This window comes from Phoenix dactylifera, chromosome 4 (genome assembly GCF_051530095.1).
Source record: "Phoenix dactylifera cultivar Ajwa chromosome 4, Ajwa_hap1_PhDact_Kaust_v1.1, whole genome shotgun sequence".
Lineage (NCBI taxonomy): Eukaryota > Viridiplantae > Streptophyta > Magnoliopsida > Arecales > Arecaceae > Phoenix > Phoenix dactylifera.
Window position 1 is genome coordinate 49,414,530 of NC_143193.1, and position 23,825 is coordinate 49,438,354.

Sequence of the window (23,825 nt, forward strand, 5' to 3'; positions counted from 1 at the left end):
TTATTTTTTGTAAAAGCATCTATAGTTTTTTGTAATTATGGGAAGGGTTATTTCCACTTTTTGGACCAAAACATTCCTCCCCATGTCATCCTAGAATACGAAAGAAGAAAGAGAAAGTGGGATGAAAATATACTCCAATATGAAATAAATTATCAGAAAAAGGAATAGCTTAAAAGAAGAAAGCGAAAGTGAAATAAAGACCCTCTTTTGTCATCGCCATCAATCATCTCCAAAGTCATCTATCATCGTTGCTGCTTCTCATCATTGATGTCCACCATTACTCACCATCAATTTTGATCTCTACAACATCCTACAATCATCAAGGATCTCTTTCATCATTCACCACCATCAAAAATCATCACCATCCATCACTATCTATGCCGCTATCAATATGGTTGATGATCTCTACCACCACCCATCATTGTTTATGATTTCTACAATTGTCCTTACCAACATTCTCCACCACTGTCTACCATAATGACGATCTCCACCACAACCTACTACCGTTGATTTCTTCAACATCACTCATCACCAGCGACGATCTCCACTATTAATCCCACCATTATCCACCATTCTTGATACTCTCTAGCACTGGTTACCGATAATACCATTGCTATCTATTATCGCCAACGATCTTTACTAGTGACCGTAGCCATCAATAGTTGATGGTGGATAATGGATGATCCTCATCAAAGATGATCAACGTATTTTAAACATACGATACACATTTGCTGATGTACATTTATTGAGTTTAAAGTATTTTTTTTGGGATATATTCACTATTCTAGAGAAATTGATAAAATACCCAAGCATATTAGTATTTTGATCTCTATCACTACTACTACCAACACCAACGATTTATACTATTCACCATCGTTAATGATTTCTACCGCCACCCACCATCATCATCTCTACAATCACTCATGCTGATGATATCCACTACTGTCTACTTCCGATCATGGATCATACCTACCATTATCTACCATTACTAATAAACTTTAAATTGTGGAGGGCAGTGGTGGATACCGCAGGCGGCGGCCGGAGGAAAAAAGTTCTCATTCTTTCTCCCTCTCTTCTCTCTTAAGTTATGTTTTTTCTTTATGAATTATACTCATATACGATATATAGTTTCATCCCATCAGTGGTGAAGGGTATTTTGTTCGGAAAAAAAAATCTGAATCCATTTTGTCCAAGACGGCAATATGATGATCATTCTTGCAAAATAGCCAACCGACCAACCTTCCATGTGTACGAAGAAGCCTCCTATATACGGTCGGGAACCCGGGATACAGATGAGGCTTTCAGGGGGAAGGAATACAAGCAGGTACCCCAAGTCCCACAAAAGCAAAGGCATCAACCAAATTCCAATCATTTGTTTGTCCTTCGCTCCTCGTGCTAACGATTAGATGTTTGTCTTATTCATTCAGCCTACTCGTCTACATAGATTCTACTGCTGAAATACCCTTGGGATGCATGAAGTTTTCAATGCATGGATTTTGGTGAAGGCCTCATGTGAGTCACAGGAATTTAATCACAAGAATTTAATTTCTGCCTGTTAATTTGCCATCTATTCTATTACAATAGTCATATATACCATGAATAATGACTACTACATGGCATTTTCAGAATTTGTCTGAGTAAAGGAGAAAATATTTACATATGCATGCCAACTAGAAAGATGATATTTTGTTCGGTGAACAACAATACAAGCACGTACTTTTGTTTTGTTATTTTGAAGATAAGTGCCAAAAACAAGTGCTACAACATTCAGCATTTATTCTCAAATAGGATTTTCTAGAACTAAATTGTGTTAATAATGATTTTATCTCCACTTTATTGTAAGCAATGATTTTTGAGGAGCTCTATTATTTAGGGATATCAACATCATTGAAATCTTATCTTTAGTTACAGCTTACCCCAGGGCAAGATCTATAGTTTCATTCGACTGCGGTCGGAGTAGCATTATGCCACAAAGCCTATAGTAAATAAAAGAAAAAAAAGGAATAATAAATGGCTCCTTAAATTTCCAGGAACATGCAGACTTGATGCAAAAATATAAAATTGGGTGCTAACACATGGAATGGAAGTAATACAATGCTCATGTTTAGTTGCACCTAAACCTCACACTCAGCTGCTGAACTTCCACTCAGGCCAGTAGTTGTCATGTAATTTAGATGACAGGGAACAAGGGAACAGAGATTTCCCCAGCTTTCCCCCCAGATGGAGGAACCATCCGTACATTACAATAAAGGGAAGGAATACTGTACGTCTGGTTTGATTCATTTGTCTCTGTCTAGCCGGTGCCGGTACATGTGGGAATTGATGAACAGAGTAAAAGCTGGAAAATGATAACTCCCACTGGTAAGCAGAGGAAAAGCTGGCAAAAGGGAGGAAAATCTCTTTTTCTTCTGCTGCTCTTCTTTTTACATCCAGCTTCTTTTCACAGAACCAGTTAGGTACCTACTAGTAGCTTCTTATGGAACAATTCTAAATGGATCATGCCAAAATAATGATGGTTTTGTGTCTGTCTGAGTGCATGTTTCTCTCTCTCTCTCTCTCTGTTTTTTTTTTTTTTGAGGGGGGGGGGGGGGGGGGGGAGGGGGGGTTGAGGATATACAGATTGGTAAATGTGTGATTAAGAAATGTTTGTCCATAACATTTCTGCAAACAGAATACTACATTTGTACTTATAACTTCACTCAGAGATACAAGCTGATATGAAATTATATATCACCCAAAATTGTTCTAATATTTTATTGTACTATCGTATATAGATTTCTTACAAACTGAATATCAAAATCTATAAATAGAAATATCTGTTAAGCTTTTTGTATTGGATGGATAGACATTCAAATAATCTCTACATAATATGTGAATTGAAATATCTGGATATATCTAGTATGTTTTTCTTTTTTCTGAAAGAAAACTATAACCATCACAATAACATGATAAATGTAAATAACTAAAAGGAAGCACAAGTATCGGGTTCCCTGTTGTTCATTCATGTAGTTCAAATAATTTTTGTCACGGTATCTATATAACCTGCAGCCTTGTAGCTCATCATAAACTCATGGCACATTTGTGGTTGTTCTCACCAAGACAGCTGGGCAATTTCGAGCAAAATCTTGTTTAATGATTGTGGCTTCGAGAAGAAGGGGCAATGATCAGTGCCTTTGATCTTGAATATCCCAAGAGGCGGGTTCTCTCGGACCAGCTTCTCCTGGATGTCAGGTGAGAGCATGTTGTCTTCAATCGTTTGAACGAAGTATCGGCGGACGGTCCCATAATTTTCTGGTGTCAGAGACAGTTTCTCCATGATAGGAGCCAGAGGGATTGGTCTCATGGACACCAACGCCAACGCAATATCCTGTCATTGCAGCACAAAAATCAATTGACAGCACATATTTAATGCTTGAAACAAAACATTGGCAGGAAATGAAGTGGCATGTCTCCGGGCATATGATACTTTCCATGCGCCTGAAATGAATACTCCACAATTTTATCCTTATATACAAATGCTGAATTTGCTTTTGATTTCCATGCAGAAGTGCTTATAAATACTGTACTTCAGATTTGTTTCTGATTTCCACATAGAAAGTGTTCGTAGACAGTTTTGTATGTTCCAACATTCAGGTCTCTATGTCATTATACATTACATTTTTATTTGAATCATCGTTCTCTATCAGATATTATGACAACAGAAATGTGAAGTTTTTGGAAGTGTGCAAAGGTTTTTCCATATGGAATTTCCTGAAATAATTCCAGTTATAAAAGAGATATTATTGTGACTACATCAGTGAAAATGTGCTATTACTCTAAATTAGCAAATAGATCCATCATGTTTTCCTTCCAAACAAGACTGCACAACAGTGAGAGGTGGGTTTTTCTGCTGACAAGAAATCATGTTTATGCATATTTGTTATCACTGGGAATTAGTGAATCTGGATATGACGGCAGCACTTTAGTTCTAATTTTGGAAGGATTTGTAATATAGACAAGGAGTTTATTCAAGGACCTAAAGACAAATCCTTAAATGTGACTACGGTTACCTCTGCCATTGGTGTTTAAATTTCAATATATAGCCTCCATGTAGGTCTATATCGGAATATAATGACAGATATTTTACAAGTTGTCAGGATCAAGCGCTACCATTATACCAAAACCAACCGGTGTTAGTGAAGGCGCAACTCTATTTCCTTAAATCCCACCAAAGGCAGCGCCACGAGTCGACTCCGACCAGGCCTCGCCCACCCCAGACTCCGACCTGGCCTCGCCATGGGTTCAGGGACCCTCGGGTATAACCCACCTACTAACCAAGCCATCGCCGTTGGCAGGCGGCAGGACATGCTGACAGTGACCCTCCCTGTGCTGCTCAGGGACCCCGCAAGGTATGGCCTGCACAACGGCAGAATATATCCAACATCCCCCCCCAACGCGGTGCCTGGGTTTCGAACTCGAGACCTCTGGCTTTGATACCAGTTGTCAGGATCAAGCGCTACCATTACACCAAAACCGACCGGTGTTAGTGAAGGCGCAACCCTATTTCCTAAAACCCCACCAAAGGCAGCGCCACGAGTCGACTCCGACCAGGCCTCGCCCACCCCGGACTCCGACCTGGCCTCGCCATGGGTTCAGGGACCCTCGGGTATAACCCACCTACTAACCAAGCCATCGTCATTGGCAGGCGGCAAGACATGCTGACAGTGACCCTCCCTGTGCTGCTCAGGGACCCCGCAAGGTATGGCCCGCACAGCGGCAGAATATGTCCAACATAACACAACTATCGCACTACATTAAACATGATGCCAAATACAGCTGCAAATTATACAGGACCCTTTTACATTATTAGATCTAGATGGTTTTGGTATCCTTGTTTGCTGTTTGTCAGCCTGAAAAACATGAGTAAATAGGGGAAAGAAAAAAAATCTTGTTTATGAAAATGCTTTTATTGCATGGTATCTAATAGTTTGAAAGTTAACATATAGAATTCAAATGTAGCAAAGGTTCTATGATATGACGATTTTTTGATATAGGTTTGCTACAAATTTGAACTATATATGAGGTGCCAAAAAATTCGATAAATCTTATCGAAGGTGCATATTCATTCATTCACACCAAAAATCAGCTGTTCGTTAATATCATTCAAATATTGGCGAAGCCAATTTGTTTTTTGTTAGTGGCTTTAATAGCTCATAATGCTATCAAGTTATGAAGGTCTTTAATTTGGTTATCCATTGTTACTTTCATGTATTATGATCTTTTCTGACCACTAGTAAGGCGGAAAAAGCCTTGAGCGTAATCACTGTTATTATCTCCTTGAGTTTTATATGAAGTTCCAATATTTTTGGAACACAATATGTTAATTAGTTAGAATATTAAAAACACATTGCGTTGTGTAGCTGGTATTTCACTGCAGCTACAAGATGTAATACATCTCAGCTCATGGAGGCTGCATAGCAGAAACTGGTAGTTAAGTTCTTTATTGAACAATCAAGAGCAACTATTTTCAAGTACCCATACTATGAAAGTGTAATTGAAAATTTCAACACAGAGAATTCATAGAAATAGTTTCTGAAAAAAAATAACAGATTTCCTAAATAGCATTTTGAATTAAATTACAAAAACCTTTCTGAGATTAGGGGTAACTTACACTAATGCCCGATAGTTTGAAAAAACTATGCTTACCCTCTTGAAGTTTATTTTTGTCTAACACTTTAGTTAATAGAAAGTCAGACAAACTGTTAACCTTAAATGAGACCCAAATGTCACGTCAGAAAAATTTCAAAAATGACTAAAATAACCTTAAGCGATATAACGGCCACTCAAGGATATAAGAAAATATGTGCATCCTCCTCCCTATCCAAGAAAAATTTTGACTTTTCACATGAGGTAAATAGTTTCACTAACACCGTTAATTTAATTGGCTATAAGTGTAGGTTTTACAAACTACCAGGTATAAGTGTGATAAACGTAAACTTCAGGGTTTTTTTTGTAATTTACTCTTAAGATATTTGTCAGATGAAGCAGAAGCCAAACCTTGGAAGGGCTGTGGTTGAAATACAACCCCTTAATTTGTTGTTTGTCCAACATGAGACCTGTAGGAGGTTTGTCTTTGCCATTGCCATATAATAATGATTGTGACTCTTGCATGAAAATTTCTGCAGAACCTAGCTGCAAATACAGATAGAATATGCAAGCATAAGTTGCAGGTGTGATCAAAAGTGAAAAGCAGCTTCCAACTTAAACATTATCTTAGCCCAGGTATGTGTGATAAGTGACATCCTTTATAAGATAAGTTTAAGAAGTGTCACGGGATCTTCTAAGATTAAATATGCACAATAAGCTTGAGATAGCAACACAAAAGGAGGCTTGCTGATTAGGTGGTGTATCAGTAAACAGGTTTGCAGGGCGGCAATTACATGTGCATGTAAAACTAAAGAACTATCTCATTTACAAGTTTAACATCATATTATTTAGATTTACATATGCTGATTTTATATTTTCTAAGATTTAAAATAGATGATAGAGATAAAATCATGAGTGGATGCGAAAAGAAGGTGCCAGCTGGCTTGCTGATGAAACCTCTTCATGTTGTGTGAAGAGACTGGATTAAACACCACATTCACAAAGAGTTGGGAGGTTTAGGGATTTCAGGAAAGGCTACCCCTAATTTATTGACCATTATAAAATTAGAAAAATAAAATCCTGCACATGCCCAGAAAGAAATAAAAGTACTAACGTAAAATACGGACTTGTTCAGCAAACGCATCAAAAGGTCTCTGCCCATCCAGTACCATTGTTGCACTCAGAAACACTGCTTTTGATATCTTCTTCGGGTGAAGCTCGAGTGCGTATGAAATGATTGCACCTCCACAGCTGTGACCAACCAAGATAACCTGTAAAGCTTAACTGGTCAAGATATTATCAAGAAACATGATTATTAAACAATGAAGAGGTGCATAAGCATAACAGTTATAATAACTTGAAAGTTTTTTCCACCTTTTCATCATCAGGAAGTCCGTGTAGGTAATCAATGAGAGGTTTCGCATAGTCAGCCATAGTTGTTATGCTGTTAATGTCTGTATTGTCTATCCCAGACCCAGCAAGATCCAAAGCAACCGCTGTCAACCCTACTTCCTCTAGCAGGGAAATAGTCTTATACCAGCACCATGCTCCAAATCCTTCTCCATGTACTAGAACAAATTTCCTTGTTTCAATGTTCTCCAGATAAATTGGAACCTGGAGAATAGTTTTCAAGGATGAGAAATCAATTAAGTATGGCAATTTTTTATGCAAATACATAAATCTAGGAAATAGATCAGTTGTTAATAAAAAAACCAGTTATTCACAGCAGGAACATGTCCTGTTTACAGGAACTAGTAGAACAACCCTACCAGAGAGCACAATGAAGGGGAAAAAAGAGAAGAAATTCCGTAAGAAGATCAGGTGATGGGAAGATAAAGATCATAGATTAATGTGTGAAAATCAAATATAATTATCACACTGAAACATCAAAATATTTTCTGTAAGAGATAGAATATCTATAGGTGGAGTCAGGACTAGAAGCAAATAGTAAAAAGGTACACAGGACTTGCCAGCCTGTCAAAATGAATTCCAGATATTGACTCTAGAAAAATTGATACCTCATATGGTACTTAGGTGCAAGCTAAACGAAATAGCGTACATATCAGCCTGAATGTTTATCTAAATTTATTATGAAGCTGATCTTTGAAAAATCAACTGTGGAACCTATGGTGGAAGTACTGAGAGATATTAGAGTCACTCTTGTATCCTCTTTCTACCACAGTTTTCACACAAAAACATGGGCTCCAGATGTTTGTATCCTTAATCAATTAATCCCATAGCTCTTGTAAAGGAGGCCTTCTACTATTTGTCCTGGTTCATCCATTAAGTAGGTATCTTTTTTCCAGAACTGATCTTTCCTGCTTCTTGCAGGAGTCTGAAGTTACAATGTTCCTGGACACAATCAGGATTAGTCATAGGGCATATCAGGAATGAGCCGCATGACAGTTGCACAAGATTATCTGTTCCAATGTCATATAATACTAGTTTTGTGATTACGATTTCCAAATATAATCAACTCGATGCAAGCAAGTTTGTTCTAAAGTTTGGGCAGGAAAGCAGCAAGTGAAACTAAAGACACCAGAATTCTTCAAAAGGGAGTATGTTATATACCATTTGGTAAAACCAAGGCTGCATTTTAAAGGAGTTACTTGGTATTGCACCAAAATTTCAGTTCGTTTACTTAGACTTTCACTTTGCTTCATTTATCCACTTCAGAAACTGTATCATTATAAGCTGGATTTGTAGAGCATTGGTATTTTATTGACAAAAACAACTTTCAGGTTTTAGAAATAAGAGGGCACATGGTATAGATCTTGGTTGTTTGAAGTACTCTGGTATTCGGGAGCCAATCTATTTGCTAAAGCATCATATTAGTCTTAACAGCACCAGTAATTAAGCACCATTTATGTTTATGTCATCATTGTAGCACAAATTTACACATTGCCTAAACAGTTAAAAGTACATGTTTCTTTTTTTTTTTTATTTGAATAAATGGGAGGCAAGGCCACCCAAATTCATTGAGTTAATGAAGAAAGAAGAGGGTACATAGAGGTGAACAGGGGAAAAAGCAAGAGAGAGTGGGGAGGTGGAAAGGAGAGGAGGCTTTAGGAATTTAACAAGGAAACTGCAAGTTGATGAGAGGTAGCTTTGTTCCCCATCGCATGCTACACCATTCAGCAAAGGAATGTTTGATCTGCACTGTGACCTCAGGTATAATCTTCATTTTACGAGTGAAAATCTGTTGATTGCACACCAGCCAGATTTACCGACGGAGAACAATGACCAAAGAATCCAATCCAGGGCTCATTTGCTTTTTGATTCTTTGTCTCCAGTGCATCCACCAAGATAGTAAAGAACCCAGGAGATGTCTGATCCTCGAGGCAGATTAAAGGTACATATTTCGCAGAATCTAAAGAGGCTTCTGGCCTTCAAAGCCCATTACCCCTTCCCAATACATCCAATCCTGTTTCCATCCTTTTCGCTACTTGCAGTATTTGGGGACAAAAATGATTTAGGGAACAAAGCAACAGTGTAATACAAATATCAACTTCTCCAAAGAAATACTCTATGCAAAGGAAAATAGCAGCTAGATACAAGTGAACCACATCAGAAGGTTTGCCTTGACTTAATGGTGCTTAAGCCAGCACAAACCAGTGATACATTAGGTAATTTTGATGCAAATGTATTGGAGAAATATAATTTTTGGCTTATTTTGATCTTTAGAAACAGATGCTCTTTTCTAAGACAAGAAAAGGCTGTTTCTTTTACCTTATGCCGATTACTCCAAATTGAATTATGGTATATGACCAACAAAATAAGGATAAACACCACTTCGAAATACACTAATATGAACCTATTTGGGATAATAAATGAACTTAGAAAGAGTCACAAGGCTGGTGGAGATAGCATATTGATTAAGATCTCATAACCCTCTTACATTTAAGAGGTCATCTTTTTCATTTTCGGGTTTTCCAAGCGAAATTTGTAAATCACATATCCACTGACCTCAAAATAATGGAGCATTGGGCAGATCTAATATAGTCATATGCCTAGAGCACCCAAATTTTAATCTTCAGACCTATTTCAGACAAATGACTGATTTCAACCAAAGGAACAAGTAATGAACATCATGAAGGCTACTGAATTCTGAAGAGCAACATCAAGGCTACTTACCTCCAAATATTTTACAACTTAGTTGATCCAATGTCCGTGCTTGGAGAATTAAACAAATCAAAGAAACAATTTGTTCATACACATGACAACCTCATTCTACAGTTTAGTGAGGATTCTGAACATGGTCTTGCGGACAGAAAATATGAATGAAAAAGAAGGCACCAATTTAATGTTAAACCAAAATACTTTAACTTTTACCTTTATAATTGACTCATTTATATAACAAAAACTATAAAGCTGCCATCTTTATCATGCAAACAAAAAGGAATGTCATGATTAGGCTTTCAAGTTGATTCGAAAATCGGAAATCAGAATTGAGACAATGAGAACTGAAAACTCGTAAAGTGAACTTTGGGAGCTGACCTGCTTCCCATTGGAGAATGGATCCGATAGTGTCCGCCTGCGGGAGCTCAAGGACCCGGTCCGGCGAGACATCGAACCATCGAAGCGCTGGGAATGTTGCCGGTTGCTTGCCGTTGACAGAGCCTGGCGGAGAAGCAACTCCTCTTGGGCCGCCATCTTCCTCCGAGAGGAATTCCTCTTGCTCTGAGATCCAAAGCCACCTCTCAAGTCCTTTATGCGCATGCACGCCAACCCATTACCCATCGAAGAAAATGACGAGGCGAAGCAAGTTTGCAAATGTTTTGAGGGAAACAAAGCTTGCAACTTAGGATGAAAACCTACCTAAGAACAGGAGATTGCGTCAGGAACAGGAAAGATGAGATCTTGATTACGAAACGAAGAAAAGACCCAACCAATCCCAAAAAATACCGCCAGAAACGCTAGAAAAACTGACCAAAGGGGGGATTTTATAGCTCAAAGGGAAGTTGAAATGGATCAAAATGGAATTTTTGTGGGAAAAGATAGAACAACTGTGGTTAATTCTATATTTTTCCAGACTGACACATTCTGAGAATTAACGAAGAAAAAACCAGAAAATCCCAAACAAGACGAGAATGTAGAAACTACTTGAGATTTTTCAGAGGAAAATCACAAAATTCGGAGCTTTTACAAAGAAAGATGTTAAGAGGAAATAACGAGAATCTGCGAATTTATCGGCCATTTATTTCCAATGATCTTGAAAAAAAAAAAAAAAATCCCTTGGGGTGAAAAAAATAGGGTTTTAAGGAAAAAAAAATCTTGAGAAGAATTTCATCCCAATGTCATTTACCCTCAGTAATTATAATGTAGTTTGGTGAGAGAGAGAGAGAGAGAGAGAGAGAGTAATGGCTATCGTGGATTCCTACTGGCTTTGAAATTAAAAATTTTGGGACTAAGAGATAAGGAAGAGAAATTGTAGCTGTCGAAATTAAATACTAGATGGATTATTCGCTCAGTTGACGCAGATCTCTAGCCATGAAAATTGGCTTCCTTTTTTTTTTTAAAAAAAAAGAAGATAGCGAGTCCTTTTGGTTTTCATCCACCCACCAATTCTCTCTCATAGATTATTACCAAAATAATATTTTTGTAGCTATATCTTATTTTAATAATTGCAAGGTTTGAAGTTTGATGGACAATTTGATTGTGCCTTGTGAAATATTAACATCATATTCTTCATGAAGTTTTGGTGGGTGTCAAGTGCTGTGTGCATTTTTTTCATAATATTTTTGCTCCAATGTGCAGCTTATGCCTTCACTAATTTATCTAATAAAGAAAGGTTCTAAACTATGTTTCCACTAGTTTAGGCATGGGGTGCCTTCTTATGCAACTAGTTTATAAAGCTAAACCTTCAGGCTTTGTTTTTGATGGCAGGATGGAAGAAAGCTAAATGCAGCCATTTACCAAATGGCTACATTTCATCTTTAGATTCAACTTTGAAGGAATTGCTATGGCCTGCACTTGCTAATTTGTTCTTGCAAATGTCCCTTCAGTTTAGGCAAAAGCTTGAATGGATGGGAGAGAATTGCTTTGAGTACATGTTCATCCTAGAATTGCTTTGGTGGAGGGAAATGTAAGAGGACACATGAAGCATGAGGGGGGAATTTGTTTGGTCCCATAGTAATCTACTGAAATAGAAACCAAGAAAACAGCAAACAACTATGAGTAAAGAAGATCTGATTCTGTGAAGGGCTTCTGAAGAAAAAAATAATATCATAAGATCACAGACTTGGAGAGTCACCATAAAGCATTGCCTGTGTTGTGCTGTTCTTGAGCTAGCAAGCAAAGAGCCACCATGTTTCGCTCATTGCAAGTACACATCCATTATTCTACAATCCAAAATGTCATGCCCACTGAAAGCAAAGCCACATGGTGCAATAACTAGTGTCATCTTAAGGTGCAATAATGCAGTGGAGAAATATTCATCACTATCTGAATAAATAATTATCGAATTTCATTGGCTGTTTGTTCCATGAAATGATATGATGCATGTAGTCGATGAAGAGTAACATGGCTATACTCAAGTTTCAAGTTTCAACCATTCAAGTTCGATGAATCCCATGCTTTGTAATGATAATTGTAATTTTTCACTGCAAGTTCTACTATTTAAATCTTGGATGAGAGGTAAAGATCAATATCCTTGCACCTTCTAGAGTGGAATGACAATGGTGCTACTATTCTGGCCTATTAAAGTGCAAATGCTCTAGAGCTGTAGCAATAAGGAGTCCTTACAATCTCAATAGATGGAAGATATTTATTAGCTATGCGGTGCTTGCCCACATCACGTTCACCTGCAGGTTGGTGTTAAACTTATTTCTTGCGAGGGTTCAAGGAGGAAGGTGGTCAACTAGGAGACCAAAGTACATGGAAATTTCATTATATGAAAGGGTTGTCATTAGTCAATCTAACCTTCAAAACATACATGCAATCTTTTCCCTGAGTAATGATAGAGCATGTAGTTATGGTAAACCAAAAAACCAAAAAAATAGCAGCTCCAAACAATATATCATAAACATATACGATGCTATACTATTGTGGTGTGAAGTGCACCAATCTTCGTATTAGATCTGTATGAATCGTCCACTTTAGTAAAAAAAAAAAAAAACACCAATCTCCACATATAAATGATAATGGAGCTGTTTTTGTTTCCAGGGTTTGCCACCAAGCTTCTTTTTTTTCTCTCTTTCTTTTTCTTTTCTTTTTTGATGTGAAGAGAGGCAATGCTACTAAAAAATGTATTAATAGAAACATAATGTACAATAACCAGTGTGAACAAAAGAAGAGCACACTCTTCAACTCTGCAATTACAAAGATATCAACCCTATTTTCTCCCAAAGTTTGGCGAAACTCGGTAACTGCTTCTGGTGACTGAATATAGACCGATCACTGAAGGACATAGAGGACCTGAAGACTCAAGTTATCAATGGAAACATGGGAAAGTTAAAGAGGAAAATTATAGAGTCTATACTACAGTAGTGTTATGGAGTACAAACCTTCTTGCAAGATCCATGGTTGTTTAAGAAGGTTTATTTTCTGAGCAAAACTGAATATAGCTCGGATGGATTAAGTTGTACAGAGTTTCAATCTCCAAGTCACCATCCTTAATGAATAGCTTAGTGTGATAAATCAATAAATTAATTTCCAAACTAAATAGTTTGACTTCTTATCCATCTATTCATCTAATCTCTTATAAAGACAAAAGGAATGAAACAAATTCGCTATAAATTTCCCAAGCTTCAAATTCTGTGCAAAACCTTGCATCAAGTGCAGATATTTAGAAAAACAGATTCAAGAATCAGTTAGAAACTATATAATTTCAATCCAATAATGCCCCGAAATTCCATCAGTGACAAGAGTTCCCACACAAATCCAACGCATAAGGACAATATAATCCAAGAAACTTCACCAGAAACTTCACCACAGCCTCGCATATTAGTAGCAAAACTCCATAAAAAGAAGTCAAAGACGTGAAAAAATTTAAAAAAAAATCATGGAATACCTTGAGACGAGAAAAACGAAGAGTGAATGATATGAGGTTGAGAGCAGTTCGTGATCAGATTTCTTACCAAAAGAAAAACTTCTAATAAACTGTTAAAAATTTAAGCTATCTTATTTGTTACCACGTGGGTTAGGTCAAGGTGGAAACTTTGCTTGCTTGTTTTAGAGGAACTGAATCTGGCATGGAGATGCAGCAGTACATGCGACCTCTCAGTTTCATAGGAAATAAAAGAAACCTATCAGCTTCTTGTAGTATGCAGTAATCCTACAAAATGTTTTCCAAAGGTAATATTGAACATCAGAAACACCAAACCCATCAAGGCATCATAGCAGAATTCTTTTAAGCATAACTCCCGCCTCTCAAAAGTATATACCATATGTGATATGAACAAGTAGATGCCATGGAGCTAAGAATCAGAAATGAAACAAGAAAATGTTACATGTTTTCTTTGTGATCAAGATGTCCATAAATAGAGAAAAGAAAACTTTGTTGACTCAACAGAAAGGAGGCACATCCAATTTCACCACAATTTACCAGGTTAAAACACATCACATGTAACAATCTCTTTGAGGAAATAGCAGAAGAATAAAATTATGGTAGAAAATTTGAAATATAATACACATCTGTTCAAAGCTATAAGATACTGCCTCTCTAATTCTCATGGGCAAGATTCAAATTTTAAGCAGTCAAAAATGTGCCAATTTAAAATAAACCACTTGTGAACCCGCTTGCAGAGATTAAGAGGATTGAAATCGAAGCACAAGTATTAATAATTGATATTGATAATTGATGGCAAGGCATGCATTTTTATACCATGGCATAAGTTTGCGGGCTATATGCTGAAATTTGAGAAGCATACACAAACATGATACAATTAACTATCACCCGATCTGACTCAATCGTACCAATATGTATAACCTCATCTATCGTAACACTCACTAGCTTTTCCATTTATTGTTTCTTATCTCTGCCTCATGACTGGGCCTTCTTCACCCTCCCTCAGATCAGCTGGTAAGAAAAATCATCAAGCTGCAGGTCTATTGGATTAATGCATCTCTTTAGATCTAAGTTAAGCATGAACAGCACCAAGGCAAAAGGCTACATCAACAAAGTAACTTTCTTTGCTATCAGCTTCCAACAAGCATTTCACAGCTTATCTTTGCATGCCTCACTCTCTCTTTCTCTGCTTCCTCATGTAGTATGGTTCTGGTAAAAGTTTTTATGATTTGTCTTGTCAAAAAAAGCCAGTGAGTCCCAATGCTTACAAAAATTCTGCTTATTAGCGACTTGCTAATGGCATGCGTTTAAGTGCTCTCCAGCCAATATCATGCCTACAGAATCCTTCAGGCCAGTCAATTGCTTCAACTGCATCATAAGCCCTTGCTCTCGCTTCTTCTAAATCTTTTCCCTTCGCAGTTACCCCAAGCACACGACCCCCTGAGGCAATGAAATTGCCATTTGAATCCTGAGCTGTTCCAGCATGAAATATCTTAACCATAGGAGAAATCAGCTCCGCTTCTTCTAGGTTTTTTATCACAGTGCCCTTCTCATAGGCACCTGGATAACCTCGACTAGCCATCACCACCACCATAGCCGGTCCAGATGACCAACTCAGTGATACCCTGCCCAACTCTCCTCTAGTAGCTGCAAGCAGAACCTGTGCCAGATCGGACTCCAACCGCATCATCAGAACCTGTTAATTATAGTCAGAAGGGGAGTTCATGCATCAGTATTTCTGATCACAGATAAAATAAAACTATACACAAACATGATACTCACATAATGAATCAAATTAAATCAAATTCGTAGAATTATAAGCAACATTAATCATGTAAAGTTTAATAGTGCGATGTTGTTCATGCGACTACACAATAATCCAAGCTTAGAATTTCTCTATGAACAATAAAATCACAAAAATTGCACCAATATATGATATGACTAGTTCAATCGAAGCCAACTAATGGCACAGAATATTTCATCTTAAGAGGCAACCAGAATCAGGCCCTTTAGGATATTTATACCAAATTTTCTTCCACATTATCATATTTTTCATTATGACCAAATATGCAGATTATATGAACTTAGTAAGTAGTGTTGAATGCTTGCCAAGTAATTGAACAGTTACTGACCTGGCATTCAGGATCTCCAAAGCGGACATTGTACTCAATGAGCTTAGGTAACCCAGATTTTTTCTCAATCATAAGACCAGCATACAACACACCAACAAATTTACACCCTTCAGTTGCCATCCCCTTCACTGTTGGGAGGATTATTGATTCCATGACTGCAGACTGAAGTTCTTTTGTTAGTACTGGTGCAGGAGAATATGCACCCATTCCACCTGTATTTAGGCCGGTATCCCCATCGCCCACTCTTTTATGGTCCTGTGCAGATTCAAGCGGTAAGGCAGTTTCACCATCCACCAGAGCAAAGAAAGAAGCTTCTTCACCCTCAAGGAATTCTTCAATAATGACTCGGGAACCAGCAGATCCAAAAGCACCATTAACCAGCATTGAGTCTATAGCTTCATATGCCTCCTCCAAAGTCATGGCAACAATGACTCCCTTCCCAGCAGCCAATCCATCAGCTTTGACAACAATAGGCGCTCCTTGCTCCTTAACATATTGCTTTGCATCAGAAGGGTTTGTAAAGGTTCGATACTGCACAAACAAACATGCACCATAGCACAAAATTAGTAAAATGAAGCTACAAAGAAGCACAGAAAGTAAATGTTTGATCCACAAACTTATGTGACAGGGTGTCACTCAGTTCTTTCAATTTTTCTATATGGCTCACCGGTAGTAATTAAACAACCAAGCATAAAGAAAACTCAAATACAAACCGAAACAAACAGTAGTAATTTCCTTCTTTGAATATGTAAAAAGAAGTAAATGACTAGTGGCTGCCAACTAGTCAAGTTAGTAAAGTCTCTCATATGGATACAAGAGACCAAGGTTCGATCCCACCTTCACTTTTATATTTGCCTAGCCTTCCACTCATCCCAGTTCTCAGAGAGAGAGAGAGAGAGAGAGAGAGAGAGAGAGCATCAAAATCGTAAGTTTTTGAATATGAAGTGAGACAAAAACTAAACTAGAACTTATATTGAAACTAAAACTTATAAGAGTCATTCAGCCATCTAATTATTTGAAAGGATCTTTCATTTTAAGAACAGTAAATATCAAACAGAAGATTACAACAATAAGAGTAAATTAAGAAGAGGGAGAGTGCACAAGGGTGGGGGTGGATGGAATTGATGCTGGAATTCTTATTAAGAAGAATTTCTCATCGAAGGTTGATTTATATGTTCAGGCCTGACTTCACTTGACCAGGGAATCAAACATGTCCCATTTGAATGACTTGGAGTGATCAAAATCAAGGATTTTAAGGCCTAGCAGGATGGTGGGGCATCCTTCCATCCCGAGTGTTGGGATAGGGCACTGCCTCAGGTGTCAGGACGGGATAGGGCACGATTGGGAGTGGGATGGGATGAGACGCCCGCTGTCCCAAGCGCATGACGTGGTGCGTCGTGTTCCATAGAAAATTCAGGATGGCCCTAACCCATGGGATTTCAATCGCTGACCAAAATTCAGTTCGCATGCTTTCTACCCCAAAAGCAGTGACATTCCCACATCATATGGAATTAACAAGTGTACAAAGATTAGAAATCAGTTCAGAATACTTGAAATTGAAAACATGAGAACATACATTTGCTGTAGGGATGCCATATTTGTCGCACAACTTCTTCATGAAGTCCTTCGATCCCTCCAATGCTGCAGCCTCTGCTGATGGGCCAAACGTTGGGATCCCAGCCTTAACAAGGTCATTCGCAAGACCAGCAACTAAAGGAGCTTCTGGACCAATTACCACCAGGCCAACTCCCCACATGTGGCAAAAGGATATCACAGCTGCACTGTCAGAGATATTTAGGTCTGATATGCAGGTGGCATCCCCCGATTGATCAATCCCTGCATTACCAGGGGCACAAAAAACTGCATCACAGGACGGAGACTGCTTCAAGGCATAGCAAAGTGCATGCTCCCTTCCTCCACCGCCAATGACCAGCACTGCTACCCCTTCTTCTACAATAAGAAATATGCAATCAGAAATAACTTTCTTCCAATGAAGACAAGAAAGGGTGATCCTTGTACTGATAATAATTCATTAGATCACAATAAAGAAATTAAAGAGGATGATTGTTATACCAATAATAATTTATTGGACCAGACTAAAGCTGCAGTAAAGATATTTCATAATCATAAGACTAGAAAGACTACATAAACATCATATTTCAAACATTCATATGGCCCCTTAATACAAACCGCATTTTGAAGATATGAGGTTTAACTCAACATTTAGTATGTAACTTCAGTTTACCACTCACATCAACAGTGTTATTTACGATGGATCTTAACAATCCCAAGAATACTATAAATTCAAAGAAAGAAGAAGAAATGAAGGAAAACCATGATCTGCATCTTTGCATTCCATAATTTCGAAAACAAAAGTAGGCAAGCATAACAACAGTGACATTCAAGGTCAATAAAATGGCTCAGATTTAGTCACAGTGGCAGTAGCAGAAAACCACAACAAATAGCGTTTGATTAATCTGAACATTCATTTTAAAACCTGCTATCCTCCAAGAACACTAATCTAATCTCATTTTTACCTTTATAACCCCCCAAAAAAATCGCCAAATTAAACTCTCCAACTCCAACAAGAACATATTTTCAAATCTTACCCTTCCTAATCCAACAGAATTAAGCACTTTAGGCACTGATTTAAGTTCTGGTTGGCATGGCTTGGCATGCACATAAAATATATAACATGCCAGTGGCTTACCAGCATCCAACATTAGCAGCTATAAGTCAAACTTTGGCATGCTGCCCTTCCATTGCATGCCAAGCACTAGAATGGCATGGTACACACAGCACACCTTGCCTTTCCATTTCCACGACAACACAAGAAAAAGGAATCTTCTTCTCCAGTACTCCCTCGTCACTGCTTAGGAAAACATTTCCCAATAATCAAAACACCTACTCCAATAATCTAGCAAGAAAAACCAAGGCACTTCACATTCTCTACAGATTATAGGGCAGCAAAGAAGAATCTTCAGACAATGTCCCTCACAAGCTCCATTTGATATGCTGATTGCTAAGACTTTAGTAAAAGGAAGATACCAAACCACCAAAGCATCAAATTTCCCCCATCAATGTCCTACCCAAGGCAGAGATAAACCCACAATTCTTCAAGCATATAGTCTCTAGAATCCCTTATGACATCGATTAGATCATATTGTTTGATTATTTACTTGTACTTATATCTATAGGAATTCAAAACTAGTTTATTTTAAATTAAATCTGAAATGCATGCTTCAGATGTTTCCTAAAAGTTGTGTTTTTGAAACACTAAAATTTGGAAAAAAATCATTGCAGCATTAGCTAAAATATTCCTGACAGTAACATATACACATAACTCGCACATATGTACAAACTTCTATTACCGATGATCACATAAGGATTTTTCTTTTTATATAGTAGAAATACTTATGAATTAAGGTCCCAATTTCTCACCAGCGTCCTTGGCGCTGCCATTGCCGCTGCCAGAGAAGGCATTTCCCTGCAAATCCCCATTGGAGCTATTCGACGCCCTGGTGATGAAGCTCCAACGAGTCGACACAGGGAATTCTCCAATATGTGACAATGAAAGAGCACTCCATCTCCATTTCTGGTAACCCACGAAGGAAACTGATGAACTCAAGCCACTGCAAAGATGATTCTTGGGGAATACTTTTGCTGGTCCGAAATCTGGAAATCTCAGTGAGCTCGCGATATTGTGAGCAGCACAAGCCATTGATTCCTAACAGAAAAAAAAAATTATACTAGAAAAAAAAAAGTTAGTAAGCACAAAAAACAACCATCTCCAATAAATTTAAGTATTGAAATAAGCAAGGAAGACTAAATATTCAGAGTTTTTTAACTTCTTTCATAACAACAAGACTCGTAACAAATCAAACCAAAAACCTATGTCGATAACTACTAAAATATCTCAACATAGACACCTTTTTATTTCCCCAAGCTGGTCTTTTTTTACCTCCCCAGGAGAAAAGAAAACTAATGAAGAACAAAGAGAGAAGAGAACGAAGAAGAACAGAAACGGAAGAGAAGGGAGAGAAGAAGAAAGTGACCTAACTGCTTTCTAGCTTCTACTAAGATATTTCTCTCCTTTGACGTCGTCTCCCAGGGAATCAAGATATGGACAAAGAAAGGCAAAAAATAGGTGGGTTTGGATTCCAAAGCTGGACCCGGTAATTCTCCTGAGTGGGGTTTAAATCCGACAATAGCTCAGCGGTGAAAGATCTTCGGATTCGGATTCGGTGAATTCTACTAAGATATTTCATCACCTCCATCTACCTTCATTCTGGGACGATCACTCCATACCAAACGACCCCAAATGGAAAACAATAGAAAAGGAGAAAGATTATTATTACCTTCATATTTAAATTGAAAGAAAACAACAAAATTTCAATTTAAATAAGAATTGCTCCATCAGAAAAAAAAAACTAACATACGAGTTGGATTATCAATATTTTTATTTTAAATCATATGAATCGATACGAAAAATTAAAATTGGGATCTTACCTTGAGATTATCGCAAAATTTTACCGCCTGAGAACGCCTAAAACCGCCGGCTTTTTCCAATGGGGTTTTTGGAGGTGGGGGCCGGGGGGGGAGAGGCGAGGACTGAGAAGCGATGGCACCGATTCAAGTCTTTAAATCGAGGGCTTTTGATACCGTCACGCCCTCGGTTGCTTATCGTCCACTTCGCGTCCGGAGAGCGCCCAGAGGTCGATCATACCGATGCTGGCCAATCCGACGGCAGAGATTTAATCTAGAAGGAGGAAAATAAAGTGAGGTAAGGTGAGAGCCAAACCAGGGGGAGGGAAACCGGCGAATCCTTTCGGTGTGCGCGCCGGGTTCGGTGGGCTCGTGTGAAGTCCGTGGGCTGGGGAGTACCAAATTGGTCCCTTTTGATGACCTCTATGTAGTGTGGTGCAAGAAATTTATCTAGCAAGACTGAAAAGAAGGCAAATCTCACGGAAAAAAAAAGCTATCAAGGCGTCCAAATTGATGCCACATTTCAAGGGAGTAACAGCGTTTTCCAATTATGTACGAAACAGGCTTAAGAGTGCCTTGGTTGGCTTCCATTGGTACAAATTGTGGGACCTGCAATTTTGTAGAAACTGGGTCCCATAAGCTTCTAATTTAATGGGAATAACCCTGGCAAAATCCAGAGGCCGGAATGGAAAAAAAAGGTGAACAGATTTAGAGAAGGGCTAACGTGGCTCAGCTGATGCGTTAAAATGCTTGCTTATACGTGTCATCAACTTCTTCATCAATACGGCAAAGAAAGTATTTGGTTCGCAACCGAAATTAAAATCAGAATCGAAATAGATTGGAACAAGTAACGGAATATGGTCATATTTTTCGACATATTTGATTTGTAACCAAAATTAAAATTAGAATCAAAATAGAATGTGAATACTAGAAGGAAAGTTAAGTTTTAAAAAATTGGGACATTCCATTTCCACCTAGAATCGAAATATGAACATGGCTCTTTTTAACTAAATAGTTGGAATGAAAGCCACTCATTCGTATTTCCATTTCAGAGTCTAACTTCTCCTGACCAGACATGGAAAAACCACATCAATTCTAATGCGTCTCTACTGTGAGAGGAGACAATTACGCTCTTGACCTCGATGAGCCATGCACAAGCTGCAAAGCAAAATTCAGATTGAGAATTTGAGTTGTAGACAATCTGAAGTATAAGCATGCAAAGACGAGGGACATCAAAGCAAGTTAAAAAAACATCAAACCTTTGATACAAACCTAAATTAGCGGATCGGTTGACAAATGCAGCGACCTTTGATTTAAGACCTACTTGGCTGCCATTTGAATCAGCTGAGGTTGATAGCTTCAGCTAGAAATCCAGCCAGATCCAACTTCCTTCTTCACACCCAATTCCTTCATTAGCCTCCCCTCATCTTGGCCTTGTTTTCTCCCCTGCCTACCGAAGCATCCAGATCAGAGAGAGGAGCATATGAGGGGAGGCTGTCTTGCCCAGCCATTCCACCAAGCTTAACATCTCCATTTACTTTACAAGCATTTAGCATCGTTTGCCAAACCAAAGAACGAGGATCAAACGGCATGCTTTCAATCAAATACTATGTCAACCATGCAAGTCCGGGCGACGCCATGGGCAGCCTTTCTGGGCAGCAGGGATGGATGCATCTCTTACAAGCATTTCATCGAATAGGTGGATGCAGGCCAAATTCCCTTCAACTTCTCTTTTCCACCCACCGCCCTCGGTTCCCGGTACGAAATAATTCGTGGGAAGGGATACGAAGTCGGGTGGGAGACCTGCTTTCAATCGAAACACTTGATGCAGTCTATATATTTGAGCTCGGTCTCAAATAAAGAGTGGCGTTGGAAGGCACCTGCCGGCTGAAGGGACCATGTATACATACTTCTCTAGAAAGCCTTGGCCTTCACTCAAGGAGTGCAAGTAGATCAAGCAGACCTGGGTCGGACCCAAATAAAAACCAAATCAGACCTTCCCAATAGGAAAGCTAAGACCCAGTGAGTTAGGCATGAGTCCAATGTATCATCCCACTTTCGATCGTAACATTAACCTAACCATCGAGTCCTTGCTCGAATCGTATTATCTCTCACCCTTTGAGCAAGAGGTTAGAGGTTCAATTCTGCATGCTCGCCCTTGATTCGGCCCTCAACTAACATATGAATTCCTGACATTTGGCTCAAAGGACCTAGGTTCCAACCTACATGGGCTGAGATGGAACGAAGTTTCAAGTGGATTAGAGGCCTTTTTTTTGCAATATAAAAAGAATACATGCATGCATATATATATATATATATATATATATATATATATATATATATATATATATATATATATATATATATATACATGTTTTACTCATACATACACATTTCTCTATTATATATTCTTTATGCACACATACGTTGTGTGTGTCTATGGGCATGTGCATAGGCGTGCATGTATAATATATATATATATATAATTCTTAATGACATGTGATTTATGTGAAATACTGTACATCTGAAGGGGCTAATCCCTATCTTATCCCACTCTGCCTCTCGCCCTGATAGTTTATATAAACTTGATCAAAATTTTATTGGAAAAAAGGTGGAAAGTCACAATGCTCATCAATTATCATGAATATTATATACTTAGTCGTACTAGAAGAGAGTGGAATGGAACTAATAACTTGATAATAACAACCTCATTCATTTTATAATATTAATAAAAAAAAGTTAAATATCACCTGCCGATCACTGCTCGATTGATCAGTTTGGTATGGAAAGTTATTGGTTGGTTGAATGCTAGATTTTTTTGGGAATAAAATGGTAGATGTGGTTTGACTGACAATGGCTGTTATACAATTCGCCTATTCATTGTGAAAGACATTAGTTGGTTGAATGGCTGACGAGGCCCAACTAAACTCAACAACTCACAAATTTGTCACATCATTCCTGATTGCCATATTAGGCCATTGAACATAGAAGATATGTGACTTTAAAAATTATAATGGGAGGAAACTCATTATAGGAAGAGTAAGGATTAATTATGCCAAAAATTTTGAGTTTTTATTTTTATTCTGAACTTCAGCTTAGTACACTTAGATCATTGAATTGTTAAAATTTTACAATCGATATCCTAACTGCAATGTTCGTTTGATGGTTGTGATGGAGATGGCCACATGCTATCACGTGATTTGCTGATACAGTAAAATTGACTTATGTAGTTTTTTCCTTCAATGATGAGCGGCGGGTTCCTTCTAATATACTACATCACAATTAATATCTATTTTGATCCAAATAGAAATGCTTCGATTCTAAAGACAGGTTCCTTCTCGTCATCCGATTCTCATGCAACCTCTTCCCCTCCAATTTCACTATATTTCTATCTCAAATGGTCCTTCCTCTAGATCGGACTAGTGGAGCTTTTCTTCCTCCTCCTCTTCTTATGAAGATAGATAGCGCCGGCTAGCTAGCAACGATAAGAGAGAGAGAAAGAGAGGATTTGTTGTTTCACATTGAAACAAGAAAGAAAGATGGATGTTTTGCATGTTGCATTACAGTTCGATAAA

At 38.1% G+C, this 23,825-nt stretch overlaps 2 protein-coding genes and 1 long non-coding RNA gene across 16 annotated transcripts; all 3 read right to left on the reverse strand.

Annotated features, from left to right (window-relative positions):
• Positions 1-2,723: 2,723 nt before the first annotated feature.
• Positions 2,724-11,041, reverse strand: LOC103704805 (putative methylesterase 14, chloroplastic). 4 transcript variants are annotated; one of them, XM_089930252.1, is made up of 6 exons: positions 10,444-10,576; positions 10,123-10,332; positions 7,000-7,239; positions 6,753-6,896; positions 6,037-6,171; positions 2,724-3,367 (listed from the first exon to the last, which is right to left on the reverse strand). In XM_089930252.1, exons 2-6 carry the CDS (start codon positions 10,276-10,278, stop codon positions 3,092-3,094), a joined length of 951 nt encoding a protein of 316 aa, XP_089786378.1. In that variant the 5' UTR covers positions 10,279-10,332; positions 10,444-10,576; the 3' UTR covers positions 2,724-3,091. The 4 variants fall into 4 exon arrangements, with proteins under 4 accessions (XP_089786378.1, XP_089786376.1, XP_089786377.1 ...); XM_089930250.1 differs by having other exon boundaries at positions 10,123-11,041; XM_089930251.1 differs by having other exon boundaries at positions 2,845-3,367; positions 6,795-6,896; positions 10,123-10,504.
• A 1,817-nt stretch (positions 11,042-12,858) lies between these two features.
• On the reverse strand, positions 12,859-13,268 carry LOC149767827 (uncharacterized). The gene is made up of 2 exons (XR_016400352.1): positions 13,131-13,268; positions 12,859-13,041 (listed from the first exon to the last, which is right to left on the reverse strand). It is a non-coding gene; the product is annotated as an uncharacterized LOC149767827 (long non-coding RNA).
• A 1,114-nt stretch (positions 13,269-14,382) lies between these two features.
• Positions 14,383-22,196, reverse strand: PUR2 (Glycinamide ribonucleotide (GAR) synthetase). 11 transcript variants are annotated; one of them, XM_089930247.1, is made up of 7 exons: positions 21,523-22,196; positions 21,380-21,408; positions 20,275-20,524; positions 19,207-19,492; positions 17,342-17,715; positions 15,766-16,296; positions 14,383-15,329 (listed from the first exon to the last, which is right to left on the reverse strand). In XM_089930247.1, the coding sequence occupies exons 4-7, from the start codon at positions 19,484-19,486 to the stop codon at positions 14,916-14,918; spliced, it is 1,599 nt and encodes a 532-aa protein (XP_089786373.1). In that variant the 5' UTR covers positions 19,487-19,492; positions 20,275-20,524; positions 21,380-21,408; positions 21,523-22,196; the 3' UTR covers positions 14,383-14,915. The 11 variants fall into 11 exon arrangements, with proteins under 11 accessions (XP_089786373.1, XP_089786374.1, XP_038989479.3 ...); XM_089930248.1 differs by lacking the exon at positions 21,380-21,408 and having other exon boundaries at positions 17,342-17,712; positions 19,207-19,514; positions 21,523-21,947; XM_039133551.3 differs by lacking the exons at positions 21,380-21,408; positions 21,523-22,196 and having other exon boundaries at positions 19,207-19,514; positions 20,275-20,418.
• Positions 22,197-23,825: the final 1,629 nt, after the last annotated feature.